The sequence below is a fragment of the Oncorhynchus masou genome, chromosome 18 (assembly GCF_036934945.1).
Source record: "Oncorhynchus masou masou isolate Uvic2021 chromosome 18, UVic_Omas_1.1, whole genome shotgun sequence".
NCBI lineage: Eukaryota > Metazoa > Chordata > Actinopteri > Salmoniformes > Salmonidae > Oncorhynchus > Oncorhynchus masou.
In genome coordinates this window covers 47,044,778-47,070,044 of record NC_088229.1, presented here as the reverse complement: position 1 = coordinate 47,070,044, position 25,267 = coordinate 47,044,778, and the positions used below count along the sequence as shown (strand labels likewise).

At 40.3% G+C, this 25,267-nt stretch overlaps 1 protein-coding gene across 1 annotated transcript in view; it reads left to right on the top strand.

Annotated features, from left to right (window-relative positions):
• Window positions 1-24,999, top strand: part of LOC135504718 (RPE-retinal G protein-coupled receptor-like) — a 47,070-nt gene extending 22,071 nt beyond the window's left edge. Inside the window, exons 5-7 of the mRNA XM_064923527.1 lie at window positions 15,438-15,555; window positions 23,145-23,258; window positions 24,856-24,999. Of these exons, the coding sequence (XP_064779599.1) occupies window positions 15,438-15,555; window positions 23,145-23,258; window positions 24,856-24,999 (376 nt within the window). The remainder of the gene's footprint in view (window positions 1-15,437; window positions 15,556-23,144; window positions 23,259-24,855) is intronic.
• The last annotated feature ends 268 nt before the right edge of the window (window positions 25,000-25,267 follow it).

Below are 25,267 nucleotides of genomic sequence, written 5' to 3'. Positions count from 1 at the left end.
TTTTCGTAATGGTCAAAATGAATTGAAGTCATTGCAAATGTTCGACGCTGTTTCTCGGTCCGAGAACATTCTAGAGCGCCGTAACTCACCACGCACTATCTACCTGAGGTCTAGAACAGGATTCTAAAGTTTCGGAACTCTAGGTCTGACGGTTCTTTTTTAGCTCGAACAAAGCTAACTATTGGAGGCACTGTCAGTCTCTACACACCCCAATACGTCCCTCCATCCAAGTTGTGTATCTGTGTGATTTATTTTTCCTTTGAATTTTTATGGGAAAAATGACTGATTTACAGTTCATGGGGGTTGTCTAATCACACATATGAAGTTTTGGACAGATCTGATTTTTTTAACCCTTCCAAACAGCCCCTGAGACACCAATTATGGCACTTCCGGTTGGCACAGGAAGCTATAAATAAACTCATATCCTCATTGGGGTATGCCTTTACAGAATCCTGAGTTTTAAGTCTTTACGTTAAGAACTGAGTTATTTACGGAGGGTTTAGTGAGTGTGTGTTATTTCAGAAAATCATAGAAAATCACAGAAATGTCGCAGAGCTCCGCAGCACATTTTAAAAATACTCGTATGAACACCCTGCAACTGGATCTGTAACCGTTGAAAAAAAAAACACCTATATCTGAACATCACGATCTGGTCAACGTACGATTTTCGTAAATGACGATAGATAAATGGCCGATTTTTTTTTTATTGACACCGGAGGCTCCTTGACTTTGACGTGAAGTGAAAAAATCTTTTCTCTATTTTCATTTTGGACCTTTAATCCCAGAAATATGGCCATAACTCAAAAACCGTTGAGGCCTAGACGCCATCTTGTTCGGGGCCATCTTCCCATAATGCCAAACCTACGCTCACCAAGTTTCGGCTTCGAAATATTTTCGGTTTCCGAGATATGGCACGTCGTGATTCGGGATGTTTTGTCCAATAGCAATATGATTGCTTATGCCCTCTTGTGGGATATTCCGGCATTGCGCAAAAATGGGCTAAAATTTGTTTATTTTATTAAACGAAAACCGAATGTCCGACAAAGTTCATTTGATGACTTCCCGGTAGGTCTGGCCCTACCGCTCGGCCCGACGCCGTCCCCGAATTTCTAAAATGTTTTCGGACGTCTAGTAAGGGACCGTACATTTCCAATAGGGACTTTCTCACTAACCATACGGTGATTGTCGAAATGTTCCCTTAGGGTATGTGAGGGCACCTTGTGGGGGAAATCAACATGCAGGGGGTAATGAGATGCAGACAGCAGAGGCTGGGCCTAGTCATGCCAGGGATGGTGGTGTTAATGAGGCTGGGCCTAGTCATGCAAGAGATGGTGGTGTAAATGAGGCTGGGCCTAGTCAGGCTAGAGATGGTGGGGTAGCTGAGGCTGGGTGTAGTCATGCTATGGAGGGTGGTGTAGATTAGGCTGGGTCTAGTCAGGTTATGCTAGTTGATGAGGAGAGTATAGTGTAAGAGACTAGGGGGGAGGAGGAGGGTGTCAAGCAGAAAAGGAAAAAGGATGTGGTCAAAGGCACCATGGAACCTTTGCCTGGTGCTGGCAGGAAGGCCCTGATCAGAGAGGAAGGGCAGGTGGTCAGGATGGGAGATGGAGATGAGGAGGAAAGTGAGTCTGAGGAAGAGGATACAGAGTTATTTTTTTCAAACTCCTCTTCAATGGGTCCGGAGCTGACAGCCAGTCAAGCAGAGGGGTCAAAGTACATGTTGAGAGAACTGACAAGGTTCCTGAATGCGACCAAGGGGTAAAATTTAATCTTTAGGCTTATTATCTTATCTGGGAAAGTTTGTAAGATCAGTACAAATGCTATAAAAAATGAGGGGCATGGTGTCCTCGCACCCAGGAAATGGTTTAGGTTGAGGAAATGGGTCACAACAGTGCGTAAGGGTCTACCTTCAGACACTGTTTAGATGTATAGTTTCTTTCTGACACTGGGGCTTTTTGAGCTTTGCTATTGGCCTCTTTCTTTGCTGGCTTTTCTCCCACCTCTTATGGAGACTCTTCGGGTAGGCTCGCTTAATATAAATGGTGCCAGGGATGCGGGACAGAGTGTGTTGGGTGAATATGTAAAACTAAAAAAGTACTGGTGTTGTTTCTGCAGGAGACGCATAGTGATGTGTTGAATAAGTCGATTGGGGGCTCTGGTGGAAAGGGGCAAATGTGTTTAGCCATGGGACACATTTTAATGCAGGGGTGGCAGTCCTGTTTGTACCAGTTCTGTCTGTAAATATTTGCTCCTCAAAGGAGGTATGTAGGGGTAGGCTGCTTGTTGTAAAATTAGAAATCAACAATACACATTTACACATTTATAAATGTGTATGCCTCTAACACAGGGAGAGAGAGGAGGGTTCTATTTGGGTGTCTTAGACAGGAACTCTCACGGGTAGCACCTGGTGATTGACGGGGACTGGAACTGTGCAATTGATTTTTATGAAAGACAGAAATGGGGAAGAGCCTCATTCAGTGTCAGTGGGAGTGTTAAGGTACGTCATTCATCAGTTTGATCAAGTGCATGTTTGGAGAACTAAACATCCCAACACAAGAAGGTATACATGGATGAAGGCTTTACATGTCCAGGAATCTGAGCAATAGGCTGTTGGGCGCTACCATTCTACTGGTTGGGTTTTCGGATCACCACATAACCATGGCTTGACTGTCTATTTCACCAGGGCCCCGGCATGCATCCTATTGGAAGTTTAATTTAAAGCTCTTACAAGATGCCACTTTTTGTTAAGGTTTCCAGACATTTTGGGAATGGTGGGGGCAGCAAAGAGAGGAGTATGAGTCTGAGCCAATGGTGGGATGTAGGAACAGTCCAAATTCGGCTTTTCTGTAAACAGTACACAGCTCTCTCATTCTCAGAGGGTAGGATACTATTGTGGGAACTAGATCATTGTATTAGTGAGATGGAGGTAGAGATGGTGGGGGAAGGCAATGAAGGCCTCCAGACTAATTTTATCTGAACTACGTAGGGACCTGGGTATTTTTTTCCAGGTTAAAGCAAAGGGAGCACTTGTAAGAGCTAGGTTCTCCATGCTCAATTAGATGGATGCTTCCAGCTCCTTCTTCTTTGGTTTGGAAAGACAGAGAGGTGAAGCCAAGGGTATGCATTGTCTACGGCTGTCTAATGGGCGGGTGACCTCTGTGGTGGGAGAGATGCGGGAGCGAACTGTGAAGTGTTATCCTTTAGTTACCCATCCCGCATGAGGGAGCAAACTGTGGAGTGTTATCCTCTAGTTACCCATCCCGCATGAGGGAGCGTAATCATCGACTGACACTAATTAGCATAACGCAACGGACATAAATATTCCTAGAAAATATTCCTATTCATGAAAATCAGAAGTGAAATATATTGAGACACAGCTTAGCCTTTTGTTAATCACCCTGTCATCTCAGATTTTCAAAATATGCTTTACAGCCAAAGCTAGACAAGCATTTGTGTAAGTTTATCGATAGCCTAGCAGAGCATTTTGTCAAGCTAGCAGCAGGTAACTTGGTCACGGAAATCAGAAAAGCAATCAAATTAAATTGTTTACCTTTGATGAGCTTCGGATGATTTCACTCACGAGACTTCCAGTTAGATAGCCGATGTTCCTTTTTTCCAAAAATATTATTTTTGTAGGCGAAAAAGCTCCGTTTGTTCTTCACGTTTGGCTGAGAAATCTCCCTGAAATTGCAGTCACGAAAACTCTGAAAAATATTCCAAATTAGCTCCATAATATCGACAGAAACATGGCAAACATTGTATATAATCAATCCTCAAGGTGTTTTTCAAATATCTATTCGATAATGTATCCACCGGGACAATTAGTTTTTCAGTAGGACCGATTGGAAAAATGCCTACCTCTGTATTTTACGCAAGAATCACTTTGGGAGCATCAGGTGACCACTTGCGCAATGTAGCCACTTACGGGTATTCTACAACATAAATGCGTAAAACTACGTCACAATGCTGTAGACACCTTGGGGAATACAGAGAAAAAGTCATCTGGAACGCAGCGCTTTCTAAACATGAGGCACTTCCGGATTGGATTTTTCTCAGGCTTTCGCCTGCAACATCAGTTCTGTTATACTCACAGACAATATTTTTACAGTTTTGGAAACTTTAGAGTGTTTTCTATCCTAAGCTGTCAATTATATGCATATTCTAGCATCTTGTCCTGACAAAATATCCCGTTTACTACGGGAACGTTATTTTTCCAAAACTGAAAATACTGCCCCCTAGTCACAAAAGGTTAAACTGAGTTGTATATAGGTCAGAAATGTGTGATCATATGTGTGCTCAGGTCTTGTTTGCAGGACTCCCTAAGCTCTCTCTGGCACAGAGGGATGAAATGGACATTCCTCTGTTGTCCCATGAGCAGGCAGAGGCCGTAACCCAGATGTCCCCTGGTCATGCACCGATGGACTCCCAGTGGAGTTTTATAAAAAATTCTGGGGAATAATTGGACTGGACTTCTTTGCGTGAATGTGTCGGGGAAGGAGAGTAGCCGATCAGCTACATTCGGGCGGCTCTGACTCTCCTGCCCAAAAAAGGGGACTTGTGTGAACTTAAGAACTGGAGGCCTGTGGCATTGCTCTGTGCGGACTACAAGATATTTGCCAGGTCCTCTCAAACAGACTGAAGTCCCATCTGGACTCGATAGTCCATGAGGACCAAACATATTGTGTACCGGGACAGTCAATCACAGACAACTTGTTCTTAATCGGGGACATGTTGGACTTGTCGAGCGATTCTAATGTGAACTTTGGACTGGTATCTTTAGATCAAGAGAAGGCTTTTGATAGAGTGGACCATGAGTATCTGTTTAATGTGATGTCTGTGTTTGGGTAGATTTTTTTGCCCTGTGTGAAGCTGTTGTATGCTGGGGTGTCATGTATTGTCAAGGCGGGAGGGGGGCTCAATAGGCCAGTGAGTGAGACGGGGCATTAGACAATTGTGCCCTCTATCTGGGCAGTTATATACACTAGCCATTGAGCCTTTTTTGGGACTGCTACACAGGAGACTGCAGGGAGTGTGCTGGACAGGCATGGATGTGGTGACAGGCATAGCAGTGTCAGCATATGCAGATTATGTTTCTGTGATGGTCAGGGATGGTCAGGATATGCAGGCACTTGAGACCAGTCTGAAGGTGTACAAGGGAGCAGTGGGGTTGTGAATGGTTAAAGTGTTGGGGGTGTACCTGAGCTCGGAGAGGTGGGTCAGGAAGTACTGGGAGGGTCTGTCACAGGCAGTGGTGTCAAGACTGGACAGGTGGAGGTGGCTCCTGTCCCAAGTGTCATATAGAGGGAGGGTGCTGATAATCAACAACCTGGTGGCATCTTCCCTGTGGCATAAACTGTCTGTCTGCTCGCAGACCTGCAACGCAAGTTTGTGGACTTTTTCTGGTCGAACCATCACTGGCTGAGGGCAACAGTGTTGTACATGACCATCCACGAAGGGGGACAGGGCCTGGTGGAACTGGAGAGCAGGGTGGCTGCTTACTGACTTAAAGTCGGCGCAGGCACTGCGTACTTTACTGATGTTGGCTGGAGGGAACCAGCATGCGCACTGCTGAGGAGAGCTGGCGGATGAGGGTTGGACCGGCACCTGTTCCTCATGAAGCTGGAGAGGCTGAGTACAGCAGGTCTCTCAGATTTTTACTCTGCAGCTGCTAAGGCCCACACGAGAAGGGGGTGGGGAGCCGAGCTGTGGGTGTGGGAGGAGCCTATCTACCACAACCCAGCCATCCCTTTGAGATCGGTTCAGTCAACCACCCTGCAGAGGCAACTGATGGCAGCGGGTTTACAAAGACTGGGTGACCTGCGAATGATGGGAGAGGAGGAAAACCCCAGAAGTCCTGGCACAACAAACAGGAATAACGTATCTTAGGCTGCTGGAGAGATTCCTGGAGGAGGTCCAGGGGGCACTGTCTGAGCCGGTAAGGGGGTGTTTGAGCGGCCAAGGGGGGAGGGGCCACCAATGTTTCCGCCACTGCAGGTGACGGCAGAGACTGGAGACTGGCAAGGGGGTCTGGAGGACTTGTTAGATTTTAACACTTTGAACCTGTGGGAGTTTGAAGGGGTGGGAGGAAATGCCCTCTACAACTTCTGTGTTCAGGTAAGGAACATTAGGAGCCTAACAGGAGTGAAGGCACATCATTGGCAGGGGGTATGTGGGGCGGAGAGTATGGTGGGTTTTAGATGGAGGGGTCTTTACAAACCCCCAGTACCAAAGAGGTCAGGGTACCTCCAGTGGTGGGTTCTTCATGGAGCCCTGGCCACTAACAGCTGGTTGGTACAGGTTTAACTGGGAATTGGGCTGGGGTGTCCTTTCTGTGTTATGAAAGAAACTGTGATCCATGTGTTTTCTGTGTGCGCCAGGTTAACTTGTTATGGCTGCAATCTTTATATTGGGATAAGTGTCATCAACAACCGCTGAATAGCATAGTGCTACATTCAATAAATATTACAACAAATATTATATTCATGAAATCACAAGTGCAATATATATATCGGTTGTGTCAGATTTTGAAATTATGCTTTTCAGCGAAAGCAAGTTTATCGATCGCACTACAAAACATTAAGTACACTTAGCATCAGGAAGCTTGGTCACGAAAATCAGAAACGAAATCAAATGAATCGTTTACCTCTGATGATCTTCGGATGTTTTCACTCACGACAACGCAGACAAATTCCAAATAATATCTGTAATGTCCACAGAAACATGTCAAAGGTTTTTTATAATCAATCCTCAGGATGTTTTTAAAATATATAATCGATAATATATCAACCGCAAATGTCTTTCACAGTAGGAGAGGGGAAAACAATGGCTGTCCAAATTCTGTTGCGCGAGCAAAACTCATGTGACCACTTGACGCGATGTTATCATTCTGGCTCATTTTTTCAAAATAAAAGCCTGAAACTATGTCTGAAGACTGTTGACACCTTGAGGAAGCAATAGGAAACGGAATCTGGTTCATATCCCTTAAAATGTAGCAAAGGGAGGCTATGGAACATGGAGTTTTCAAAATAGAGGCCACTTCCTGTTTTGATTTTCCTCAGGGTTTCGCCTGCAATATCAGTTCAGTTATACTCACAGACAATATTTTGACAGTTTTGGAAACTTTAGAGTATTTTCTATTCAATACTAATAATAATATGCATATATTAGCAACTGAGACTGAGGAGCTGGCCGTTTACAATGGGCACCTTTTCATCCAAGCTACACAATACTGCCCCTGTAGCCATAAAAAGTTAATGCAATTAATGTCTATGTTGGAATGTCTGTGTGAGAGGTTGGGAGTAGTTTTTACTGTTGGGATGTTTACAATGGGGACAGGTATTCAAATAAGGAGAGGGCCAAATGTATGTTGTTGAATTTTCTGTTTGCTCAGGCGAAGTTGGCTATTTGGCTAACAAGGAGGAACAGGGTCAAAGGTGGGGGGATAACAGACCCTTTACTATTATTTAATGGGATGGTCTCTGCGCGCCTTAGGGTAGAATTTGAGTTCTATATAATGATAAAAAGTGTGGAGATATTTCAGGCGATATGGAGTGTTGGGGGGAGCTGTCTGTATAGCGGGGGAAGATGTATTGGACATACGGTTGTAGAAATGGTAAGGTTTTTTTGGTTATTATGATGTGCGGTGTTGTTTTGTATCGTGTGGTAGAGGGAATGTTTCATTAAAGATAGACAAAAAGTCTCACTCACTCACACACTCACTCACTCTCTCTCTCTCTTAAAAAAACGAATAGATTCAAAGCTGATGTATCACTTTCAATTTGAGGATCGATATTTCTTTTTAATAAATTGTCTTGTTGTTCTGAAAGGGTTGTAAGGGAGATAAAGAACAGAACATGGAATAATGGAGTTGTGGTTGATTATTACTCTTTTTTTTTAATCCAGAAAGATTGTGCTTTTGTGATCCTTATTAAGTTTTACAGAGAGTTTAAAATGGCAATGCTGTCAAATTGCACTGTGATTTGAGCAGCGCTCTCCATAGACAGAATGGGGAGAGCAGAGTGCAGACCACCCTACTTAAGCCAAGGTGAGCAGAGTAAAAGTTTGAGTAAAAACGCCACTCACCTTGATTCTTTCAGTGCTTGCCACAGTCTTCCCTGCTACCACTTCAGTCATTGTGATCTGCCGCTGCTGTGGTAACTGTTCTGACATTCTCATATGCTTTGCTGATTCAGAGGGACTGTTGATTGTCAACTTTTTCTAGTGTCCAAAAACATTTGGAAATTGATTTGCATGGTCGTTAGCTGTTATTTTTGTTGGTAAGATTCTGTTCATTGTACTGCCTGTCAGCCATCAACAATCACCCATCATCTTCACATGTGAATACGCTGACAGGCCAGGGGGTAAAACTTTGTTGACATGTGGTTGAATTGGGTGCAGTAATTCGTGAAAATTACAAACCCGCTTTTTATTGGACCATTTTATGTGCTAAAAGTGATGGAATTGGTCAAAATTGCGAGCTCTCGCAATATGCGCTGATGGTTGATTTTGCATTGAATTATGTGATCGCAGAATCGCAGAATCCTGGAGGGACTGAATTAATAATGTGGTAATTGAGCAAGTTGAGGAAACTAAACAGCTTGGAGTAACTGGATTGTAAAACTGTCATGGTCAAAACATATTGATTCAACAGTAGCTAGGATGGGGAGAAGTCTGTCCATAATAAAGTGCTGCTCTGCATTCTTAACAGTACTATCAACAAGGCAGGTCCTACAGGCACTAGTTTTGTCGCACCTGGACTACTTTTCAGTCGTATGGTCAGCTGCCACAAAGTTGAAATTGGCTCAGAACACGGCAGCACGGCTGGCCCTTGGATGTACACAGAGAGCTAACATTAATGACATGCATGTCAAGCTCTTCCTGGCTCAAAGTGGAGGAGAGATTGACTTCCTCACTATTGGTATTTGTGAGATGTATTGACATGCCAAATATACAATATAGCTATATATTAATATATAATATAGCTGTCTGTTTGAACTACTGGGACACAGCTCGGACACCCACGCAAACCCCACAAGATATGCCACCAGAGGCTCTGCCCAGGTAACAACCTTGCCTACTCTAAACAATGACTTAGGTAAGATTTGTAAATTATCATTATGTCTGACATCATCATGTAGGATCCCCCCTTTCATTCGCCACATGTCCAATCCTGTACCAATTCTCTGTCAAGTGTCTTATCTATTTTAAGAAGTATCTGTGCTCCTTATATATTAAAAAAATCTTAAATATATACTGTATGTATTTATCGATTTAAACAGTAACCCTTTTCCCTCCTATCTCTCAAATACAACTAAGCGTCTCATTGATTTTAGAAAAAACATGTCTATGAGTGGCAATCTCTAAAGTCCTTACATTTCCTTAATCAATCTATCTTGATCCTAACAATAATCCTAAATCATCACAGATGTTTTATATTCCTGTTAAATTTAATACTATTTTTAAAAAACTCCTAATAGTCAAACAAAGCCCAAACAAATGCTAACCATATCAAATCCTTTCAACACTAATAAGCTCTTTCCTTCAGGGATCCACGATATCTTATATGACAATAACATGAATTAACCTTAAAATCAGTTTCATCAATAATTTAATATATGTTGCATAGTGTGAATACCGTATCTACAGTAATTTATCACCCCTAATAACTGAAACTTATTTTTCTATATAATTTCCTGCCCTATTGGCTTAATATATCTCCTATCCATACCTCAATGTATATTATCTCCCCCTATTTATTCTCAATGATAAATATGATTTTTTTCTGTTGTAAAACCAAATCAATAATTGCCAATTCAAAAACTTCACAGCTAATGTTGTAAAACAGAATCCTGAACCACTTTCTTATCTGTGGTTCAAACAATAATTCTAACCCAAAACTATAACTACATTATAATTCATTTACCTTAAAACTAGTAACCCAAATGACCACAAATTCATTATACAAATGACTCTCCCCTGAGGCTGATCAGACCCCAAGAGATAGCCATGATAAGGTCAAAGGTCATACCACCCTTTTATAGTCATGTTCCATACCACATTAGACATATAAAATAACCCTTTATCCTTAAAATATAAAAAAAATCACGTGTGTAATTAAAATTCATAAAATAAAAACTCAAAGTTCCATATGTGTGCGTGCCTCTTTAAATACCTTTGCACTAAAACAAATAGTCCTAACAAATGTTTTATATGTGTGTATTTGCAAACCTTGATGAATAAACAAACACTTCCAGGCCTTTTTCAATTTGGTCGTTTATGGCCTCAATCTCACCCACTCTCCCCAAGATTATAGTCCCAGGAAACATCTAAAAGAGAGACAATAAACTCCCATTCTCCCAGAAGAACACAAAACACGTAACTAGCATTCACTATGCTACATCGATTCAGAAACTCAAAAGTGAACTATAAACCAAACCTAATGATAATTCCTCTTACCTCAAATCATTAATCATAAGATTTAAACAACGTCAATGTATATACATACTTAACTAAACATGCTACCCTTAGATGCAATTAACCTGAAAACATTATGATCTAATGTATTACTTTTTCCCTCTGTCGCAAATGTCGTACATTTCTCAGTGTAAGAAATCAGTAATTTAATCCCAGATATTTAATAAAAATGTAAACGTATTCTCCCATGGCTCCTTCAACTTACACATTTTAGATAACTTCCATCCGTTCCGGAAGAAGGAACCCTACTTAAACACACCAGAATACAATGTTTAATTAAGTTAAATCAACTCCTAAAATAAACTATAAACAGTAACAAAATAAACAAACCACTTTAATCAGCAAAAAACAAACTATACAAAAACTCCCTACTATAATGCTTCAGATGACAATATTACTCAGAGACTCATGTTTACATCTCAAATAAACAAAACACAGTCTGCATGTTCCTCAAAAAAGAACAACTTGCCCCTGTTACAGATGTCTATGTATCATGGGAAAAGCTCAAATAACCAAATTCAACCTAGCTAATTTCCCGAAACATATGCAATTGTTTTTTTACTATAGAGGTTGCTTTTCAAGATTAATACCCTAACATTGTTCCACATAATGGAAACAGATTGTAATGTTAGACTACATGAACTTTCCTGCTCAAATTAACTGTTGTTACTTAAACAATCAAACCAGGAATCAATAACCATCAAAATCCATTATCACTCTGTTTTACGATTCAGACATTCAGATCTCCCTTTCTCATAGCCAAATACAGTCCAAATAAACGCCACAAATCAATGATGCCCACCTAGTGAATCTGCGGCTAGTTTTTAGCATCTTTCCTGACTACCCTGACGACTTACAGCTACTTTTAAAAATGTATTTGGACATTTTTATCAACTTCTGAAAAGTGACTCAAAACAATAATGCACGCATTTTTCTTCTTAAAGACACAAACCATTTTCTCCGTCACCCCAGTTACAACATCATTTCTGTGGCGACAAAAGTGCCTTGTGAGTGATGTCATCAACAAGCGCTCAACCTAGACCCAAGCCGCAACGACTTTCAATGAATTGTAAATAATTGTTGGCTGTCTGCAGCAACAGTAGTACGGGTTCGATAAACCAAACCTAATTTATCACATCTGTTGAATCTTGAATTAGAACTTACAACATCAATCAACATCTCTCATCTCTCAATTCGCTAATGTATATAAGAACATTTCGATGGGCACAAATCTATCGTAATTGTCTCTTCATTATTATTTAGAATTCATTAGATTTAAATAACTCTCTCGTCTTTGATTCAGCATTTTAAATACAACTATATTCCCAATACATTATTGAAACAGATCATTTATTGAACAGACATCGTCTTACCTCAAAATTCGCTCCGTCCTTATTTTAAATTGAATGAATTAGTCTTTCAATTTGAACCAAACAAACTATTTAAAACGTTCTGTTTATATCTTATACAAATACTAGTGACTATAACTTTCTCTGCAAAACAAACAATTACTTTAATTACAATCAAAAACACTGATTTTTTTGTTAACGCCTTGGCTGGGAACCAAACCATGGACTGCAGTTTTCAAGACAGCTATGCTCACCACTATACCACCAACGCTACGTAAATTACTAAGATTCTCCGCAAATAGACCCATTTTACAATTGTCTGTATTCGTAACTCCGGCATCGGGACAACATAAATTAGCCCTAATTTTAAAGCCCAAGCTTTTCCTCAGTGAGGATTCTCATTAATCTCGCTCTCTTCTATCATAAATTAGGAATAGTTACTATTGTGACTCTTGATAAGTTATTAGGTCTCACACGTGAGCGAATTATCGTTCCTTCTTTAAACTTACTCCTCCTTGTCGGGCCAAAATAGGTGTTTCTCTTATCTCTTCCCTGCATTATTTCCCTTCTCCCGGACCTCCTTTGAGGATTTACTACCCATGTTAGTTAAATCCTTACCGTTACTAGTAGCTATGGTATTTAATCACTTATCTATGCCTTTCAATTTTTTTACCTTCTATATGTGTGTATTTCTATGAATATGCTATTTACCGTTACTCAGTTACTTTAGTTGCTCTCCTGTCTGACTATGTGTGTGTCTCTTTAATGATAATCAATGTGTATGGGTTTCTATATTTATTTCTCCTTTCTGGAAACTTCGTCTATAGATTTGACTTTTGATCGGACATTAAATTTCACCCGCATAAGCTCATTATAAACTATTGTTCCTTGGGACTTTCAACATTAATGTCTCATATCTCACTTCTTTAGACTATGTTTCCCTCACCACCTCCGTGGATATTACTTTCTTTCAGTATTGAATAGGTTCCGTTATTTCGTTTGCCTAGGATAACCCTACCTTCTCACCAAGCCTAATTTATATTTAGGCATGTCTTTTGAATTAATGGCTATCCTATTTGTACAGAACGACCGTCCTATCTAACAAAACTTACTATATCCCTTCCTTCCGTTATGTTTATTTGTGGTAGAATTCGTTACCAAGGTCATTTCGGACATCTCTTCCTTCCTTCCTATCGATGTTGGTTAAAACACAAAGTAGAAACCTAGTGTATTTGTTCAGAATATTCAAGCACCTATCATTGATTAAATCCAAACTCCTTTAGAACATTCAATCAAAAATATCTTAAATAATTCCTCCCATATTCGAGAATTAAGACTATTTACCATCGTCCTGTAGACTGGGAAAAGCAATGCGGTTCGACTCCGTCACCTTCTCTGTCGCCCTTAGATCATATACCGGCCTGGTCTTTTAAACCCTCAATTCAGAGGCCAGGTCTTTAAATAATGAGTCCAGACCTGTCCGTGCACGGCTTTCAGCTTTCCCTTTGGATGACAGAGGCAAGTTTGTGGAATCCGCTCGAAGGACCAATTGTTACTGTAATTTAAATATACCAATGTGTTTTCATTAATTGAATGCAAAGCTCCACAGCGGAGATTGAAGTATCTGTCCATAGAACCACTTTCTGCCGTACACTCCACAGAGCTGGGCTTTACGGAAGAGTGGCCAGAAGAAAAGCCATTGCTTAACGAAAATGTTTGGTGTTTGCTAAAAGGCTTGTGGGAGACTCATCAAACATTTAGTCAGATGAGACTAGAATTGAGCTTTTTGGCCATCAAGGAAAATGCTATGTCTGGCGCAAACCCAACACCTCTCATCACCCCGAGAATACCATCTCCACAGTGAAGCATGGTGGTGGCAGCATCATCCTGTGGGGATGTTTTTCATCGGCAGGGACTGGGAAATTGGTCAGAATTGATGGAATGATGGATGGCACTAAATACAGGGAAATTCTTGAGGCAAACTTTTTTTTCAGTCTTCCGAGATTTGAGAGACGGAGGTTCACCTTCCAGAAGGACAATGACCCGAAGCAAACTGCTAAAGAAACACTTGAGTGGTTTAACTTCTTGCGACTCCAAACCCGTATCCGGGAGCGTAATCATAGCCTCAAGCTCATTACCATAACGCAACGTTTCCTATTCATGAAAATCACAAATTAAATGAAATAAATATATTGAAACACAAGCGTAGCCTTTTGTCAACAACACTGTCATCTCAGATTTTCAAAATATGCTTTTCAAACAAAGCTACACAAGCATTTGTGTAAGACTATTGATAGCCTAGCATAGCATTAAGCCTAGCATTCAGCAGGCAACATTTTCACAAAAACAAGAAAAGCATTCAAATAAAATAATTTACCTTTGAAGAACTTCGGATGTTTTCAATGATGAGACTCTCAGTTAGATAGCAAATGTTCATTTTTTTCAAAAAGATTATTTGTGTAAGAGAAATAGCTCCGTTTTTTTTTCTTCACGTTTGGCTAAGAAAAAAAAACGAAAATGCAGTCACTTACAACGCCAAACTTTTTTCCAAATTAGCTCCATCGACAGAAACATGGCAAACGTTGTTTAGAATCAATCCTCAATGTGTTTTTCACAATTCTATTTGATGAAAAATCATTCCTGGCAGTCGGTTTCTCATCAGAGGCAAACAGAAAAATACTGCAGCTGGAGATTACGCAATAATTGCGACGGAGGACACCAAGCGACCACCTGGTCTCTTATGGTCAATCTTCCAATGATATGCCTACAAATACTTCACAATGCTGCAGACACCTTGGGGAAAACGTGGAAAAGGTAAGCTGAAAAAAAAGTTAAGCTCCTCCACAGCCATATAAGGATTCATTGCCATGAGGCGGTTTCAAAAAATGGGGCACTTCCTGATTGTATTTTTATCTGGGTTTTTTCTGTAACATCAGTTCTGTGGCACTCACAGACAATATCTTTGCAGTTTTGGAAATGTCAGAGTGTTTTCTTTCCAAAGCTGTCAATTATATGCATAGTCAAGCATCTTTTCGTGACAAAATATCTTGTTTAAAACGGGAACGTTTTTCATCAAAAAATTAAAATAGTGCCCCCTAGTTATAAAAGGTTAAGGGAAAACATTTAAATGTCTTGGAATGGCCTAGTCAAAGCCCAGATTGCCTTACACCAGCGGAAACCATCCAACTTGAAGGAGCTGGAGCAGTTTTGCCTTGAAGAATGAGCAAAAATCCCAGTGGTTAGATGTGCCAATCTTATAGAGACATACCCCAATAATTGCTACAAAAGGTGGCTCTACAAAGTACTGTCTCTGGGCGTAAATAGTTTTGCACTCAAGTTCAGTTTTTTGTCTTATTTCTTGTTTGTTTCAAAATATAGAATATTTTGCATCTTCAAAGTGTTAGGCAGGTTGTATAAATCAAATGATACAAACCCCACCAAAATCTATTTTTTTAATTCCAGGTTGTAAACCACAAAATAGTAAAAATGCGAAGGGGGGTTAATACTTTTGCCAACCACTGTAGTATTGTCTATTTCTGTATTGTAAAACATTCGTCTTTGCTCCCCAGGTGCACTTGTTTCATAACATCCTGTGTTCTTTCTTCTTCTAAACAGCAACTATGCATCCTACCTGATCCCCATGGCCATTTTCAACATGGCAATCCAGACCTTTGTTGTCATGTCCTCCTACCAGTCCATCAGCCAGAAATTCAAGAAGACTGGAAACCCCAGGGTAAGAAGGATGTCTGCTATTATTTTCATTCGTCGCTAAGCCCTATATCAATACTATATTGTTATTTGTATTTATTATGGATCCCCATGCCAAGGCAGCAGCTACTCTTTTTATTTAACCTTTATTTTACTAGGCAATTCAGTTAAGAACAAATTCTTATTTACAATGACGGCCTACCAAAAGGGGAGTTTTATAGCCTAACCCTAAGAGGGTTTTATAAATAAGCACCAACCAGTGGGTCTTGCGACGGGTATACAGAGATGACCAGTTTACAGAGGAGTATATGAGAATTGGTGGCACATTTGATGGCCGAATGGTAAAGCACATCTAGCCGCTGGAGAGCACCCTTCCCTGCCGATCTATAAATTGTGTCACTGTAATCTAGCATGGGTAGGATGGTCATCTGAATCATGGTTAGTTTGGCAGGCGGGGTGGAAGAGGAGCGATTCCGATAGTGGAAACCAAGTCTAGATTTAACTTTAGCTTGCAGCTTTGATATGTGCTGAGAGAAGGACAGTGTTCCGTCTAGCCATACTCTCAATTACTTGTAGGAGGTGACTACCTCAAGCTCTAAACTCTCAGAGGTAATAATCACACCTGTGGGGAGAGAGGCATTCTTCTTTCCCAACCACATGACCTTTGTTTTGGAGGTGTTTAGAACAAAGTTAAGGGCAGAGAAACCTTGTTGGACAGTAAGAAAGCTTTGTTGTAGAGCCTTTAACACAAAATCCGGGGAGGGGCCAACTGAGTATAAGACAATACATGGATGAGAGAGCTTCCTACTGCCTGAGCTATGTTGTTTATGTAAATTGAGAACAGAGTGGGGCCTAGGATCGAAACTTGGGGTACTCCCTTGGTGACAGGCAGTGGCGGAGACAACAGATGTTCTGACTTTATACACTGCACTGTTTGAGAGAGGTAGTCAGCAAACCAGCCCCAGGACCCCTCAGAGATAACAATACTCTATAGCCAACCCACAAGACTGGAATGGTTTACAGTATCAAAAACTTTGACCAAGTCAATACAAATATCAGCACAACATTCCTTATAATCAAGGGCAATTCTGACATCATTGAGGACCTTTTAAGGTTGCAGTGACAAATCCATAACCTGGGTGGAAACCAGATTGCATATCAGAGAGAATACTATAGACATCAAGAAAGCCAGTCAGTTGATTATTGACAAGTTTTTCGAACACTTTTGATAAACAGGGTAAATTAGAAATAGGCCTTTAACAGTCATGATCAGCTTGATCTCCCTCTTTAAATAAAGGACGAACCGTGGCTGCCTTCCAAGCAATAGAAAGAGGAGTGGGAGGTCCAGGTGCACAACTGAGCAAGAGGACAAGTACATTAGTGTCTAGTTTGAGAAACAGATGCCCTGGCAGCTTCATTAAATGATACCCGCAAAACACCAGTCGCAATGTCAACAGTGAAGAGGCGACACCGGGATGCTGGCCTTCTAGGCAGAGTTGCAAAGAAAAAGCCATATCTCAGATAGGCCAATAAAAAGAAAAGATTAAGATGAGCAAAAGACCCTGGACAGAGGAACTCTGCTTAGAAGGCCAGCATCTGGTTAGCGCCAGTTTGCGTTCTGTGAAGGGAGTTGTACACAGCGTTGTACGAGATCTTCAGTTTCTTGGCAATTTCTCACATGGAATAGCCTTCATTTCTCAGAACAAGTATACTGTCGAGTTTCAGAAGAAAGATCCCACAAATGCTGACGCAAATGCTGAAGCTCCAGATACTCAACTAGTCTAAAGAAGGCCAGTTTTATTGCTTCTTTAATCGCTACACCAGTTTATCTGTGCTACCATAATTGCCAAAGGGTTTTCTAATGATCAATTAGCGTTTTAAAATGATCAACTTGGATTAGGTAACACAACATGCCATTGGAACACAGGAGTGATGGTTGATGATAATGGTTCTCTGTATGCCTATGTAGATATTCCATAAAAACTCTGCAGTTTCCAGCTACAATAGTAATTTACAACATTAACAATGTCTACAATGTATTTCTGATCAATTTTATGTTATTTTAATGGATAAAAAAAGCTTTTCTTTGAAAAGCAAGGACATGTTTAAGTGATCCCAAACTTTTGAACGGTAGTGGACATCTAAGGGCAAGCCATGCTGCCCTGTTCTGAGCTGATTGCAATTTTCCTAAGTTCCTCTTTGTGGCACCTGACCACACGACAGAACAGTGGTTCAGGTGCAACAAAACTAGGGCCTGTAGGATCTGCCTTGTTGAAAGTGCTGTAAAGAGCAGCGTTTCATTATGGGCAGACTTCTCCCCATCTTAGCTACTGTTGTATCAATATGTTTTGACAATGATACAATCCAGGGTTATTCCAAGCAGTTTACTCACCTCAACTTGCTCAATTTCCATATTACAAGATTTAGTTGAGGTTTAGGGTTTCATTAATGATTTTTCTCAAATGCAATGCTTTTAGTTTTTGATACATGTTACTCACCACCTGGATTTGATCTTTTGGAGCAACGTTGGAATTTCCTTTTTTTTTACATTGGATAAAAGTAGAGACTCAAAGCTACAAAGTGAAATATCATACACTGCATCTGAGGAAAAAATAGGAAAGTAATTCTGCTTTGAAAGTTGATCAACATGTAAACTGACTTTTGATGACTGTCTTTTAATGTTTTGGTACTGCTATTGGAGAGCCCTTTGTGTACACCCATTCAGCATTGTTCACACCCTCTTAAGCCTTAGCCCCACCCATCTCTTTAAGGGTTGATCCGAGCGTTCTGTACTAACTTGCCAGTTAATTCCAGACATTTAAGAGAGAGAGAGAGAGAACAGCTCACTGAACATTACTCGCCCTAGCAGAGCTGGTTAGGCTGTTATGTTATCCAGAGCTTTGGTGACTTCAACTGTGCAGTCAGATTGTCCGTTGGTAAATGCAGAGCATTTCGCATTCAAGGCGCACACTGTACGCTCAGGCCAATAAGTAGTGTTGAGCCGAAAGCACCCAAGCTAACTGGCTAACATTAGCTAGCTACTTCCAGACACATAATGAGAGAACACCGCACTCTGACCATTTTACTCACCCTAGCAGAGCTGGTTAGTCTGTTTTCATGTTATTCAAAGCATTGGTGACTCTAACAGTGCTGCTGGCAACAATTTAATTACGATTTGAATTACGTTTACTGACACCGGACATATTCAATGGGTGTTCAGCATTAAAAAATGTATCAGTTATTCTGCTCTCTGGCACACTAAGATGAGTTTTTTGTTAAGAAATGTAGCTAGATACCTAGGTAGGTAAACAATGAATCCCAACGCATGACATAATGTTAGTTATCAAGCCAACCAGCTAATGTTAGCTAAAAAAATATTTTGTCAAAATTAGAAACGAGTAAAATCTGAAAATGTAGCAAGCAACAATATCTTATCCATGGTCTGAAATTGGAGTAGATAGCCAGAGCGAATTTACCAGCTTTTACGTCTAACAACAGTTGCAGTGACATTGTACTGAAATGGAGACTTGCATAGTGGAGTCTTGACATGTAGCTAGCTAGCTAAACAATGGACCATAATCACAACTCATGACTTTACTACCCTGCATGAATTTGCAGGTAGCAAACCAACCAGTTCTATGGCTATAACTAGTCAAGCAAATGTGTCTGAGATACAAAGAATAAGATCATACACATAACATTACATAGCGACCCAGCCAGCTAATGTTAACTAGCTAACAGTACACTAGAAATTAAACCATATTGTCAAAATTAGAAATGTGTCATATCTGAATGTAGCTAGCTAGACTATCTTACATCATGGTTGGATGCGTCTTCTGTCTGATGCTAGGCATGGTTGCCCTTAGTTTGAAGATGTAATCCAGATGGGTGTTTCTCCATCTCATTGGCTATCATACTCGAATTCCATTGATTTCAAAACTCAGTCCTCCAGAAAGCGGAGAGCATACACATAACATTAGTTAGTTAGCATGCCAGCTAATGTTAGCTAGTGAACACTACACTTTAACTTGACATTAGGTTTATGCAGTTTTACTACGTGATACAATTTTTTTTAAACTTGTTCAACACGATTACCTAGAAATACTGACCAGCTCCAATAGACAAGTGCTTGCTACATGGCAGACCAATCCAACCTCATCTCTCAGCATGTCCAGCCCACTTATCTCAGCCAATCATGACTAGCGGGAAGGTTGCTGGCTTTTTCTGTGGCTAAACCAACTAGGCTCATAATATAACCAGGTTACTGAAAAAGTAATTCCCCCGTACACTCAATGACCAGCATACAAGTTTGATATTGCGGCACATGAAAGTTCACATGTTCGAGAAAGCATTTCTGCCAAAAAAATGCTATTTTCTAAAATCATTTTTTTACCATTCAAAAAGCTCTCCTGCGAAGTCATTACTTGCAACATATGCCTAGTTGACTGAATCGGGTCACTAATTTAGGACTAACTTATTCCTTGCCACCCATTCTGAAACAAACTGCATCGCTTTAAGTGTAGCAGTCATTTCAATCACTGATGTACCTCCCGAGTGGCATAGCGTTCTAAGGCACTGCTTTTCAGTGCTAGAGGTGTCTTAACATATCCTGGTTTGATTCCAGGCTGTATCACAACCGGCCGTGATTAGGAGTTCCAGCGTCATTAGGGTTTGGCTGGTGTTGTGTCTTTGGCTATGCCGGAATAAGTGATATAACATGCTATTCTATAAAATAATTGATCTGTAATTAATATCACCAGATTGAGCTAATCATGTAAATGTAATTAACTAGAGAGTGGGGCACCACAAAATAATATTTATAGAGCTGTTATCTTCCGAATAAACTCTTAAAGATCTAGTAATATTTTACATCAATAGCCGTCCATATCAATCGTCACCTTAATTCAGTCTCATCTGAAAGTTGTAAATCCTTTTATCTGCACGAACCCTGGCTAACAAGTTGAATCAGCAATACAAAATTGGGTTACATTATTTATTTACTAAATACTTAACTAATTACACATACACACAATTAATCATAACTTGATTACAAATGACGTCATAAAGGAAAACGTCCCTAGCGTGCGGAACAGATATGACAGCTTGTTACACAAAGGAAAAGGGACTGGGTTGAGTGAAAGGCGGGAGACTGAGGAACAAAGGGAAAAAGCTGTGCTATCGTAAATACAGTATCTTATGCATTCTAAATTACCGCCCTTTGGATAATGGGCAATAAACATTTACTCTGAGCTGCGCTTCAGTAGGTTGGTGGTAGATGGAAGTCCGTGTTGTCAAACCGAGTCCTTTGTCCTTTGAAGAATGTCTCTGGTGGTCAATTGGATAAGTTGTAGCAACGTCATTGTGTGGTAGACGGTTTACAACCTCTGTCTCTTCACGTGGGCGGGCCACTGAGTGAGCAGCAATATCTTATGAAAACCCACACATGAAAACTCACATTTTAAAAGCTAAAATCACATTTCATCCCATCACAAATAATTTAATATTCAAACATTTAAATTCAATAACAAATCCTTGTGAATCCGATAACTCTGATGTGTAGACTTTCCACTGTAGAGTTTATGTCATCTTATCATTGATGAGAATATCTCAGATGACAACCGAACTGACATCATATTCATTAAGTACCACCGCATATATTCAATTGTTCGGTTTACCAGAATATAGTTCATTTCCCCTCACATTCTGACATTCTCAGAATCTCTATGTTAACCAAGGGTAACCTCAGTAGGGTAGAGAGAGGAAAAAGGGGGGAAGAGGTATTTCTGACTGTCATAAACCTACCCCCCAGGCCAACGTCATGACACCGGGGTAGGCCGTCATTGTAGATAATAATTTATTTAGTTAATTTTAAAAATTGTATAGTGTTGAGTCATCTGCATACATAGACACACTGGCTTTACTCAAAGGTAGTAGTATGTTGTTAGTAAAGAATTTAAAAAGTAAGGGGCCGAGACAGCTTCCCTGGGGAATTCCTGATTCTACCTGGATTATGTTGGAGAGGCTTCCATTAAAGAACACCCTCTGTCAACATGCACAACCCCTATAGTGCCAATGTTAATCTATTTAGTTTTTTTGCCCATGTAAGGTGTAGAGCATCAAGGCCCCCGGGAGAAGGGATTAGGTGAGTTGGTTTGAAAAGCAACCACTGTGCCATAAAGGAAGCCACTATACATACGTCCCGCGGGACTGGAGGGACTGAATCAGGTTGCCTCTATATGTTGCATAAGACATTTACTCATGGTGCTGTAGCTAGGTCTAAGACCTTGCTAGTCGGAGCACAAATGTGACTATGCTGCAGGAAAGCGTGAGCTCTTCTCACAAAGGCAGCACTGTTACTGTTATGTAACCTTCAAATAGCATCATTCACACACAGACATGCTCTCTCTGTGTCTCTCTCACACACACACACAGACACACACACATCCAAGACCTGAAATCCACACATCACCTTATCACTATTTTGGACGAACAAAGCCCCCTCTCCTCTCAGACTCCCCTGACAAACAGAGCGTTGGGTTTCTACTAGAAATGTCTACAAAACTGTAAACTATGTAATTAACATTCCTTTATGGATACAAAAGTTGTACACATGGCAATCCAATCTTTGTGTCATGTGTACTCAAAAAGAACACATACTGTTACCCCCAAGTATATTGCAGTATGAATATGAAACATGGGATTACTCAATGGTCAGTAAACAACGTTTCCCTGTGTACCTGTTTTGGTGCATGATGTCTTTGTTTACGAGCTGAACTCGGAATGTAGTTCATTATGAAATTATGGTAAGCTGCATATTGTGTTTCTATCCCAGCCGTTATCCCATGCTTGTGACCAGACCGTCACATGCATGTAAGCCCCATGATCCGAGATGTTTTTCTTTCTTTTTTTGTTCTCTTCATGGCTTGAACAGTAACAATTCCTTCTCTCTCTCCATCTCTCTCTTCATCTCTCTGCTCTCTCTTTCTCCCTTTGCATGTTTTGGAATGTTTTTATTCTGTACAGGCTTTCTTCTTTTCATTCTGTCTATTAGGTTAGCATTGTGGAGTAACTACAATGTTGTTTATCCAACCTGTATCTTTAATTAATAAATTCACCATGCTCAAAGGTATATTCAATGTCTGCTTTTTTTAACCCAACCATTCTTTGCGAGACATTGGAAAACCTTGCAGGTTTTTGAAGTTGAATCTGTGTTTGAAATTCACTGCTCCACTGAGGGACCTTACAGATAAATCTATGTGTGTGCTACAGAGATGAAGTAGTCATAAAACATTATTTTAACACTATTGCACAAAGAGAGTCCATGCAATTTATTATGAGACTTGCAAATTTTTACTCATGAACTTATTTAGGCTTGTTATAACAAAGTGGTTGAATACGTATTGATTAAAGACATTTCAGCTTTTCATTTGAAATACATTTGTATACATTTCCACTTTGAAATTATTGGGTATTGTGTGTTTGCCAGTGACAAAAAAAAACATATTTAATCCATTTTAAAATTCAGGCTGTAACACAACAACATTTTGCAAAAGTAAAGGGGTATGAATACTTTCTGAAGGCATTGTAAGTAATATACTGTCAATCTCTCTACAGTTTAACACTTCCACTCCCCTGAAGACATTTTTGTTCTGCTGGGGACCCTATGGAGTTCTTGCCTTCTACGCTGCTGTTGAAAACGCCAACTTGGTCTCTCCCAAAATTAGGATGGTAAGGACAACACACACGCACACAGCGCATCTAATCTGACAGAAAACTTAATATATATTTCTCAAGGTCATATGACTTTGTGTATGCCAACGGTCTTTTACTCCATTTACCAAATGCAATACTCAGGGTTTCTGTGTAATATAGTAGGCATTAATGGCACTGCTTGATTATATACAGTGCATTCAGAAATTATTCAGACCCCTTGACGTTTTCCACATTTTGTCACGTTAGTCTTATTCTGAAATGCATTAACTTGTTCACCCCCTCAAAATAAATAAACTGAAATATTACATTTACATAAGTATTCAGACTCTCTACTCAGTACTTAGTTGAAGCACCTACAAGCTTGGCAAACCTGTATTTGGGGAGTTTCTCCCATTCTTCTCTGCAAGCTCTGTCAGGTTGGATGGGAGCGTCACTGCACAGCTATTTTCAAGTCTCTCCAGAGATGCTCGATCGGGTTCAAGTCAGGGCTCTGGCTGTGACGCTTAGGTATCAGGCCAAAGAGTTCAATCTTGGTTTCATCAGACTAGAGAATCTTGTTTCTCATTATCTGAGCATTTTTAGGTGCCTTTTGGCAAACACCAAGTGGGCTGTCATGTGCCTTTTACTGAGGAATGGCTTCCATCCATGAAATGATGCAGAGATGGTTGTCCTTCTGGAAGGTTCTCCCATCTACACAGAAGAACTCTGGATCTCTGTAAGTGACCATTGGGTTCTTGGTCACCTCCCTGACCAAGGCCCCTTTCCCCTGATTGCTCAGTTTGGCAGGGCTGCCAGCTCTAGGAAGAGTATTGGTGGTTCCAAACTTCTTCCATTTAAGAAAGATGGAGGCCACTGTGTTCTTGGGAACCATCACTGCTGTAGAAATGTTTTGGTACCGTTCCATAGATTTGTGCTTCGACACAATCCTGTCTCGGTGATCTACAGACAATTCCTTCAACCTCATGGCTTGGTTTTTTGCTCTGACATGCACTGTCAACAGTGGGACCTTATATAGAAAGGTGTGTGTCTTTCCAAATCATGTCCAATCAATTGAATTTACCACAGGTGGACTCCAATCAAGTTGTAGAAGGATAATCAGTGGAAACAGGATGCACCTGAGCTGAATTTCGAGTCTCATAGCAAAGGGTCTAAGTACTTATGTAAATAAGGTATTTCTGTTTTTGATTTGTAATAAATATTCAAACATTTAAAAAAAAACATTTTCGCATTGTGATTATGAGGTATTGTGTGTAAATTAAAGAACATTTTTTATATGTTTCATTCATTTTCGAATAAAGCTGTAACGTAAACAAAATGTGGAAAAATTCAAGGGTTCTGAATACTTTCCAAATGCACTGTAACTCATGGTTCTTTGGTTCCCAAAGCAATGTGCATTTAACACATACTTGTATTGTGTATTGCCCATTCAGGAATCAAACTCACAACTCTGATGTGCCAAATGTCATTTTCCAACCAACTGAGTCATTCGACCCTTTATGTATATCTGTATTTAAACAAACTTATTGTACAGTTTGACACAAATGTATCATTTGTTTCTTCTTGAGCTCGTACTGAGACATTGACATTGCTCTGTTTGGTCTTCTGTTTGAAGTTGGCTCCTATTCTGGCAAAGACCTCTCCCACCTTCAATGTTTTCGTGTACGCCCTGGGCAATGAGAACTACAGAGGAGGCATCTGGCAGTTCCTCACTGGGGAAAAGACTGAAGTGCCTCAAATTGAGAACAAGCTCAAATAAACTAAGCATGTGAAAATCACACACAAACTGTCCTCTTGGTTTTCCAAAAGGTACGAATGTTGTTGTAGATTCATTAAAGTCACTGGACCTGGTGTGTGTGTGTGTGTGAGGCATTTTAGTCTGGGGTTAACATGGAGTGTTGTGTTTGTTCTGGCATTGGGATATATTTATGTTCAGTCTCTAGTTTAGGATGAGCAGTAGACACGCCATGCCAGACTGGTGAAAAACTATATTATTAGATGTTGATATTATAAATTATGACATATAA